The sequence below is a fragment of the Peromyscus eremicus genome, chromosome 2, assembly GCF_949786415.1.
Source record: "Peromyscus eremicus chromosome 2, PerEre_H2_v1, whole genome shotgun sequence".
In the NCBI taxonomy this organism is placed as follows: Eukaryota; Metazoa; Chordata; class Mammalia; order Rodentia; family Cricetidae; genus Peromyscus; species Peromyscus eremicus.
Window position 1 is genome coordinate 12,687,460 of NC_081417.1, and position 10,305 is coordinate 12,697,764.

General features: G+C 41.0%; 1 protein-coding gene across 1 annotated transcript in view; it reads left to right on the top strand.

Moving 5' to 3' along the window:
* The first annotated feature begins 6,054 nt into the window (after nucleotides 1-6,054).
* Clvs1 (clavesin 1) overlaps nucleotides 6,055-10,305 on the top strand; it is a 179,515-nt gene continuing 175,264 nt past the window's right edge. Inside the window, exon 1 of the mRNA XM_059253834.1 lies at nucleotides 6,055-6,672. Within this exon, the coding sequence (XP_059109817.1) occupies nucleotides 6,218-6,672 (455 nt within the window). The 5' untranslated portion in view covers nucleotides 6,055-6,217. The remainder of the gene's footprint in view (nucleotides 6,673-10,305) is intronic.

A 10,305-nucleotide genomic window follows, 5' to 3' on the forward strand; every position in this document is an offset into this window, starting at 1 on the left:
GGTACATAACAAGCACTCACAGATATTTGTTGCTTTCCCAATGCCACTACTAGCTCAATATTGGACTTTAAGCCAGCTCTGCAGTAGTCTGCATCTCAATATCTTTTATTTATCTGGAGACAACATAATTAGGATATTAACAAGAACATTACAGCTCATGGAAGAGCTCTTTTCATTCCATAAGCACCTTCACTTGTCTTATTCCACATGATTTTACCTTAGCATTTCCCAGGAAGTTATCTTTCTTTTACACATTGAAGGACCATTGTAACAAAGCACAAGATAATTGATGTAAAACACTTTGAAATGTTATATATTTTTAGAGAGGACATTGCTACAATTGGTCTGAATCCTCCCCACTCCCCCCAGGTATCAAACGTGGTTTTCTGAAGATGATAATGAAATAGATGAGAGTAATAGGTGATAAAAGAGGTGACATAGGTTACACTTGAAAAACTCTGCTTCCTTAAAGGACTTTTTGTTACTCTTCACAAAGATAAAAAAAAGATACACATTTATAAGTACACTTCCTTAAGACTGAATGTGTGGGGGTAAATATATACCACAGATTTATTTTTCATCTTAACGAGTTAAATGAATATTTGGAATCTGTGGATGTCAAGAATTTAAACAACAAGCAGGAGAGACTCAAATTTCTAGTTTATTAAAAAAAATGCATGGATTTTAAGTGCAGGCCTTCTCCAACTTGGCCTCCCAAGAGATGCTCCTGTTTTAGGATACAAAGCCATGAGTGATTCTCTAGCACTGAAAAGCGCTGCTTTCTGCACCTGCCTAAAGCTCCCTCTCTGGCTGGTGAGCAGACCTTACTGCTGATGCCATGACTGGTACTCTGTGAGGCATGGCAAAGGAAAATATTAAAAAGAAGAGCAAAATATGTGACAGCTGGCAAGGCCACTGCATCTTAAGCAGCCCAGCCATCCCCCAGTGACAAAAAGAGGATGGAGCTAGTGGGCACCTATTTGTAAGGTGCAGCACTAGGCTGTCTAAGAAGGCCTGGCAACCCAGAGGCAGATTCTGTCTCATAGAGAGGTTAGTATGAAAGAGCAGAAAGGGGAGGAGAGTGAGGGTCTGGAGCTGTGAAAGGAATGTCATATGGATGTTAAGTAGCAAATACTTGGACCACGGCTACACAGCAGAGGCAAACCAGCAGGTGAATGACGACCATCGTCCAGAGAGATTATTTGGACTATCATTCAGTGTCTGCCTCTTGGCAAGTCACTTAATTTCTTTGCATCTCAGTTTTTACTTATTTGATATAGTTGTTCGAAAAATTATTGTAGTATGTGAAGAGATTATGCAAGTGTCTGGGACATAATAAACACAGTGATAATAAATAATGAATCATAGCTATTATCATTATTATAAATACCATCAGGAAAAGAAACCACTCTTACTTATGAGTACGACATCAAGTCCAATGTAACATTTATAATTCAGAAAAGTCAAGTGAGAACTAAAGAGCAGTGGTTGATTGAAAATGCTACATTGCGATAAACATTCTCCATACAGCTTTTCTTGTACCTTAACTAGCATTGATCGGTGTTATTTAAATAGCAGGCTGTTCAGGCTTCTGGTATGGGGGATTCACCTTTAATTATATATATATATATATATATATATATATATATATATATATATATATATATATATATATATATATATACATATATATGATATATATATATATATATCATCTTAAGCATGCAATCCAGTGACCCTGGCTGGACTATTCTCAGCAGAAGCTTCTATTACATGCTGAGCACAGAATAAAGATGTAGATTAGAGCAAATTTATTTCAGATATTATAGTTTGGAGGCATAGCTATGTATGGAGGCAGGGCATGAAAAATGCAACTTCAATTCTTCCCTTGAACCCATAGTAATTTATCTGGGAAACATTGTTGAGTTCCCTGAACTGTGAGGTAAGTAACTTGCTCCAAAGCAGCTTTAAATCTTCTTCAGGGAGCAAGCTGTTGCTATGCTTTGTGCTCTTAGCATTGTGCTCCTTGGCTTGGAACTGTGAGCATTACCCATAATGCTTCAGTGAGACCAGGATCTGAAATATAATGTGCCTAGGGGAAATTCTCTGGGGTTGGGAGAATTCTTTGTAGATAAGGGAGGGAATTAAAAGTTAGTTGCAAGGCTTTATTTAAGGAAAGTTGCCCGCTCCAGACAGGGGGAAGCAATGACGTGTAAAAACAGTGTTTTGACTGCTGTTTTTATTGATGCTTTGTATAACTGGTAGTATCTGCTACATTGTGTGCCCCATCCTAGGCACTGAGAAAACGTCAGTCGTCACAATGAACTTCTTGGCCCACAGAGCTGGCCCTATTTATGCTGCATATACTGAGGAATCCCAGATAAATAATAGACACCCCCTTTTATAGGAGATTCTGAATAAAAGGGGGAAGTGAGGATGATAATAAAGCATGGTGTGGTTAAGTGTGTATGGATCATTTGATTTCTGATTTCTGAGGTTGGGGAGGGTTTCCTGGGGAAAGGGACTTTTAGATTGAGTTCTGGAGAATGATGAAGAGTTGGAAGCTAACAATGAATGTTAATCACAGTGTGATGTGAGCATATTTCGGTTGTAACACTTAGAATAATGGGAATACAGAGAATTCATAGGTTGGCAGCAAAGACTGTGGTAAAAAGCCTGCTTCCCATCTAAACACTGGAGTGGTGATGGTCTTAATTATGCAATCATGGAGCTGGAAAGATGGGTAGAATAAGAGTTGACCCTCAGGTTTCCAGTATGCGTGGGAGGTGATGTCACTCACTGAGAGAAGGAGCTGGGGGTTCCAGTTCAGGATGGGGAACTATTAGTTCAGTTTTGAACATGTGTTTATAGTATTGAAGGACATCTGCAGAGAGCTGCTCAGTGGGCAACTGAATGAGGAGACTGGAGAGGGAGGAAGCTAGGGACTGAAGCTATCTGCATGCAGGTGGACAGATCATGGGGCAGGATCCTGAAAATTCTGGCATTGGCTTGCACAGAGGGAGAAGAATGAGCAGGGAAGGGGCAGGGATGGCCAGGGCGTATAGACAGAGAATGGAAGGAGGGAAGGAGAAGTGCTCTAAGGATGGAACAGTCAATGTCAAGTACGGGTAGATGTCACCTACACTGGAAACTGCAAACTGTCTTTTGGATGCAGAAGCATTGAATGCCATTCAATACTAGGCGACCATCTGCATGGAGTGCTCTGTACTCTTCCAGTTTACGTTTGTTCCATCATCATCACCATCATCATCATCATCATCATCATCATCATCATCATTAGTGTCTGTCTTAGCTGGGGTTGCTATTGCTATGATGAAACACCGTGGCCAAAAGCAACTTGAGGAGGAAAGGGTTTATTTGAATCACCTATCTTGACTCAAGGTCCACTGAGGGAAACCAAGGCAGGAACTCAAAGAAAGCAGGAACCTAGAGGCAGGAGCTGATGCAGAGGCTATTAAAGAGTGCTGTTTGCTGACTTGCTCCTCATGGTTTGCTCAACCTGCTTTCCTAACACTCAGGACCACCAGCCCAGGGATGGCACTCCCACAATGGGCTGGGCCCTCCTCTATCAATTACTAGTTAAGAAAATTCTGTACAGGCTTGCTTATAGCTCGATCTTATGGAAGGAATTTCTCAATTGAGGTTCCCCTCTCAGATGACTCTAGCTAGTGACAAGTTGACATAAAGTAGCTAACACAGTGTCGTTAGTGTCTACATTTTGATAACAATTGTACCTCCATCTTTGGTTGGTTGGTGAGAACATGTGCCACAGTGTCTAAGGATGTGGTGAGTGTAGGGGTGAATTAGAGAAAGGAAGCACACAGTGAGGCAGCTTTTTGAAGGTTTGTGGTCGGCTATAGGAGAAGGAATTTTAATACTGGGTGAATATCAACTTTCCATCAATCCTAGAATAGTTCATAGCATTATTTTTAGTGGATCTTTAAAATTAGTGAAAAATAAAACTGTTTCTTATTCACACATTATAGATCTAGATGTTATTTTACAGATCAAATGTATTTAAACATGTTATTTTTATATTATTACATTAAAAATGAATATCAGTTAACTGGAAGTGTTCTTCATCTCCCCCACCATGAAGCAGATAGGTGTAGATGTCTAATCAGGCCACTTATTTTGTCTTTTGAATGTTCTTGTGTGATGAAGCATTATCAATAATGATTAGATGGGAAGTGAATATTCTGTCTCTTACTATAAATACTGTTTACCTAAGAAACAATGCATGCATGTGTATATATATATATACATATTATACTATATATACATATAAATACACACACACACACACACACACACACACACACACACACACACACACACACACACATATATATATATATATATATATATATATATATATATATATATATATATATATATATATAAAACCATGATTCCTTATTGATTCTTTGGGAATTTCATACCATGCAACCCAATTCCTCTCACCTCTCAGTCCCTCCATATACACCTCTCATTATTCCTTATTGATTCTTTGGGAATTTCATACCATGCAACCCAATTCCTCTCACCTCTCAGTCCCTCCATATACACCTCTCATTCCTGCAATGTCCCTCCTAAAAGAAACTCTCTCCCCACCAAATTAATTAAAAACAAACCAAACAAAAATCTTCCTCGATCCTCCATCTTTCCCTCCTCTCCAACACCTCTTCATTTGTTCTAGTGGCACTGGGAGCTGCAGTGTGTCACATAGTACACCCTTTTGTCCCATCAGCCCCAGTGCAAATGTTCATTGCAATGAGTCATTGGTCTGGTACAAGGCTTCTGGCCTCTGGCACACCATCATCACTGGATCCTCACCAAAACTCCTCTCGGATATTCTGTGCCCCGAGTCATGGGGATCCTGTAGCTACTGTTCTGTAGGACCAGTCCCTTCACGTGCTCCAGCAGGTCACAGATATGGTAGATGTTAGAGCGGGCCAACCCAAGGCTCAGGATGTAGGTCTGGGTGGTAGCTGAGCTGGTCAGGCCAGCTCACTGGGACCGCCCCCCTCAGGCACGCGGTGGAGCCAGCTCTCCTAAGTCCATACAAAGCATGATTTTAAACATATACATACATGTCTTTCTGTTTTGAGAATTTGAAGGATAACTCAGACAGATACCTATGAGAGGTTAAGCATGAATACACAAAACAAAAAGAAGACACAAATAATACAGCAGTTTTTCTTTCCTCTTTTTGTTGCCATTTATATGGAGAAATAAGACAATAATCCTATGTAAACAGTGTCTCAGGACAAAGATAAGTTACAGAAAACGGACAGATTTCAGAGCCCAGATGGATGAGGTAGAAGGCAGATTGACGGCGTTGCATGCCTGTGGTTTCTTTGCGGGAGTTCAAGAAGTCAGAATAACAAATCCCACACGAGCCTGTAAACCTTTCTCATTGCTCAGGATGTCCTTGTTGAAGGTCAGTCTTCCAGCCCTGAACCTGTCTGCCACAAACCACCGCATTGTGACTGTACTTTTACCATTAATTGGGCACCTTGGGGTCAGGTTGGGCTGACCTTTAGTATTCTCTTAGTATTCTTAAGCTGTGGATGGCTGCCTTTAAAAGATGCGAGGGGCAGATTTCTGGCTGAGATACTTCTGTTTAAGAAGTGAGGCTAACAGGAAACAATGAATTGTACAGCAGCCATAATGTCTGTCAACAGTCCCATAAAGCATGCTTTAGCAACAACCACAACAACAAAATCTTTCATTAATAAACCGGTACTCTATTGCTAATTTGACCACAGGGCATTATCTGAAGGAGTCACTCACTAACTAAAACTTTTGTGAATGTATTTCAAATATTTGCATATTAAATATTTAAGTTGTTAATAATAAGCCAAATGTCCTACCTAAAGGATTATACGCAGCTTAGTTACAGGATACGGACTCGTCAGACTCATATTTTAATGTACTATTTTCTATCTAGACTCCAATTCATTTGTCCATATTTTCTCTGCATCATCTCTCTCTTGTTTCTCTTGTGTGCATTTGTTTTTCAGTAAGCAATGGCCTCGATTTTCCTTCTCTTTTGGATGGCCACCACCGCATAGGGCCTGAATGTCCGGCTGTTTTCCGAGGACAGAAAGAAGACTCTGTATTTGTCTGTTTTGGGGGCAGCCTTGTAGGAGAGCCATCGAATGGGCCACGGATTCAGCGCGCTTTCATGTGAATGGGACCAGTTTCTGTTCTTCCCAGACCTCAGAGCTTAAGCACTTGGGAAGGAGATTTGGCCAAGATGACACACTTGCAGGCTGGGCTCAGTCCAGACACGATAGAGAAAGCCCGCCTAGAACTGAATGAAAACCCGGACGTTTTACATCAGGACATTCAACAGGTCAGAGACATGATCATCACCAGGCCGGACATTGGGTTTTTACGTACAGATGATGCCTTCATCCTGCGTTTTCTCCGAGCCAGGAAGTTTCACCAAGCCGATGCCTTCAGACTCCTGGCCCAGTACTTTCAGTACCGCCAGTTAAACCTGGACATGTTCAAAAACTTCAAGGCAGATGATCCCGGCATTAAGAGGGCTTTGATTGATGGGTTCCCTGGAGTGTTGGAAAACCGAGACCACTACGGCAGGAAGATTCTCTTGCTGTTTGCTGCCAATTGGGATCAGAGTAGGTAAATGTAGATAGTGTCTTTACTTGGCTTTGTTTTGACATAGCATCATCACTGCATGCTGGGTTGTATGGCTTTGTAGGTCAAAGGAGGCTTTAAGACCCAGGTGTAATGCCACCCAAAGGCAAGTCCACAAAAGAATCACAGCCTCTGAGTTGTACTGGACTTTAGAAGTGAGTGTTCCATTCACCAAACTAAGACATTTATTTTAATAAACAGAAAGCTGATATTCTAGAAGATCCATATATTCTTTTTAGTGTATCAACAGTACAAAAAAAAAGGATTCACTGGATTGGTTGCCATACATAAAATAATTTTGTGGGTGCTCTCTGTGACTTTAATATCCTTCTCTTCTGGGTGCCAGATTTTCCAGCCAAATGGACTTCCTTCCTGACTGTTCTTTTTAGAGCCACAACCCTACATGCTGCAGGCTGAGTATACCATCCTCCCCTGTACACATACTCATCCCTCTACCCAGTTCCTCATGCCAAAATGTGGAATCATCTTTGGCTTTTATCCTAATATTGTATTTCTCCCTAAATTCCACCCCCATCTCAATTTTTTTCTTTGAAAATCATTCCCAGTATGTTCATTTCACTGTGTCTATTACTATTGTCTAAGTCCAGGTTCATACTATTCTATGAAAACAATTATAGAAATGTAAGGTTTCTGCTCAGTAGATTCTCCTTCTTGGTGCCTACCACATTTTCTACCAGGTATTTGTATTATCTCATTTAACCCATCCAAGACCTCAGAATGATAAATGCTATTGCCATTTCCCATACTTCGCATTTGATGGCACACAAATGGGAAAAGTTAAGAACCTGGATTCCATGTCACACAGCTAGTGAAACCAGAGTGGAAGTTAAGTCCTGGCCATGTGACTTGAGAGCCAGTTGTCTTAGCCCAGCTAAGTAATGTCACTGTGAGTTTATGAAACCAGGGAGGATGATGACTTTCACATGTTTATGTCTTAGCCAGGTAGCACAATAAACCATATCGAATGGGGAAAAAGTGAAGAAACTGATCTCTCAAGAGTCAGCTGTGGGTGGAGCTTTCACAACAACATCATGGATGAATATTTATGTTCATGGGAAGACACAGGCTTAACTGAAAAATACATCAAAAACCTTTCCAATGCGATTGAGAGGATTTTCTAGTCCATCTTTCCCAGGTCTTATGCTACTGCTTTGTCTAAGAATAACAGTAGTGCAGGAGGTCCTCACAATCATTGATAAATCAAGGGAATACCACCTGACTCAGGTACACAAATGTTTCCACACAATCAGCCTAGACTTTAGTCAGTTCTGCAGCTGGAACAGCAATAGTGCTGTGGAATGGATATCATGTTTGTCAAGTTCGTGTTGCAGTTAGTGGTGAGCCTTGCTTTGCATTGCTCCACTGATGAGAAAGACAGTTGGATTTTTACATTCATTCATCGGCATCATTCAATCAACAAACATGTAGAGGTGTGACTTTGAGACACTTAAAACAGTGGTGAGAACATGTGGTCTTTATCAGTGAAGACCCAGGCACAGTTCATGGTCCATAAATGGTGCAGCATATAAACAGCTAGCCTCTGTTCACTACTGGATAATTCCTCCTGAGGCACATGAGCCATAGACACAGCATCTAAACTGAAGGGAGCAGTCCTACTCCCAGGGATGGCACATTCACATTCTGGATTTGGAAACCGGAAGGTTTTGATGATTTTGGAGAATAATCATGCTGACATCATTGTGCTAAACTGTCAGTTTTCTGGGGCTTCCGTCTGCTAGGACAGACTGTGTGCTGAGCACCACTGAGCTGTGATGTTCACATAAAGAAATGAACCACAGTCACATTCTTTATTCCACTTAAGATTTAGTCTGTATATATCCCCAAATACGTTGTGAAGAAATAAGAGGTAACAAATCTCTGAGGAAATAATGAAAATGTTTATGATTATTATAACCTTGGACAAGTTACTTCCTTCTCTGTTCCTTGGTTTCCTCATGTGTAAAATAAGCTTCTAGCTCTAATGATTCATGAATGAGATGCCCATTCAGCCTCATCCGATGGATGAGAAGGGATTCTCAAAATCACTTTATAGGCTCCCTATTCGTTTAACATTTAAAAAATAACCTCTCTTCTCCTCTTTCCCATAGTCCCATGCCCTAATTATCTTTTAACTATACAATTTTATCCAAACCATTTTGCTTTTTACAAAATGATACTGGTGAGTCTATCCACTTGGCATTAAATTAGATGCAAACAAACCAATTTGAATGTGGATAGGACCACATCATTTAGTAGTTATGTGACCCTAGACAAGAAGCCCCTTGGACACTGGCTGCTGTCCTGGAAGGCAGGGAAAGAGAAATGTCTCTATGTGGAGCGGGACAGAGCAATGTCATGCTGAAGTTCATTGTTTGGCACACAGTAGACACTGGCTTCTGGTATTATCACTAGTGTTTTAAAAATCTGACTTCAAAAGTAATGGAAGACAGCAAATAGGTTAGAACTGGATTCAGGAGGGCAATATTTCAAAACCAGAGTGGGATTATGCATGCTACTCACCCACCCACTTGTCTAAAGCACCTGCTTGCTTTCCCCAGATACTTGTCACACAGATGAGGTCCAAAAGGCCAGGGAAATTTCACAGCTTTGCAAAGTGGTTGCTTCTCTCTGGGGGCTTAGATGATCAGGTAGTGATTTGAGTGTCTCATGTGTAAGGTTTACTGAGATTAAGGAGATTATTAATATTTATTAAAATGATGTAAATATCATCCACCTTGACCTGATACATGTAGAAAAGTGACTGGCTCAGAGCAGGTCATGACAGCCATTGAACTACCAGAATTCAAGCTGGTCTTGCTCAGAGGCAGAGGCTCCACCAGCAGAAGTCTATCTGACTTCTATGCTTTCCGAGGCTGCCAGGCTGGGCTGAATGAGTTCCATACATGAGTACCATGCACTCATTCATAAGGTGAACATGGCCGGCCCTTCTAGAGCTATTCCAGTGTACCAGCTTGATGTGCAGTGGGGACACAAGGAGTTACTTATGTACTTAATGGATCTTACTCAATGGTTCAATGATCTTTCTCACCTAATCTCATAGCAGCATTGGCAAGAATTCACACTTTGACCCTGTAACATCTCTAAAGAAAATCTATTTCTTCCTTTTTTTCTGAGCTGCAAATTTGGATCTATGCCTTTGCTGTCAGGACCCTGGTGCTGCAGAAAGAAAGACAAGCAGGAAGGCACACGTGTATTTATCCCTGGGTCTCACTTGGTCAGAAACAAAAGTTAAACTTGGGTCCCATTGATTTACTTTTTAGAGTATCAATTTCTCAAGTGGAAACTAGGTAAGACATCAGGCCTCCTAGACTGCTAAGAGCTGTTAGGGAGACAGAATATCACTAACTTGCTGATGGCAAAGAAAGAAGTTTGGAAGGAGATGGTGCTGTGTTCTTCAGAGAGCAACTTGACTCACCCATGGGAAAGCTGAGGCTAACAGCTTCCATTCCAAGTTAATTCCAAAGACATCTGGAGTCAATTGCTTAGTCTTGGCATTGTGAGAAGTTTCAAATACCATTGGAGCTTCTGCAAGGCTGTGTGTGTGTGTGTGTGTGTGTGTGTGTGTGTGAGAGAGAG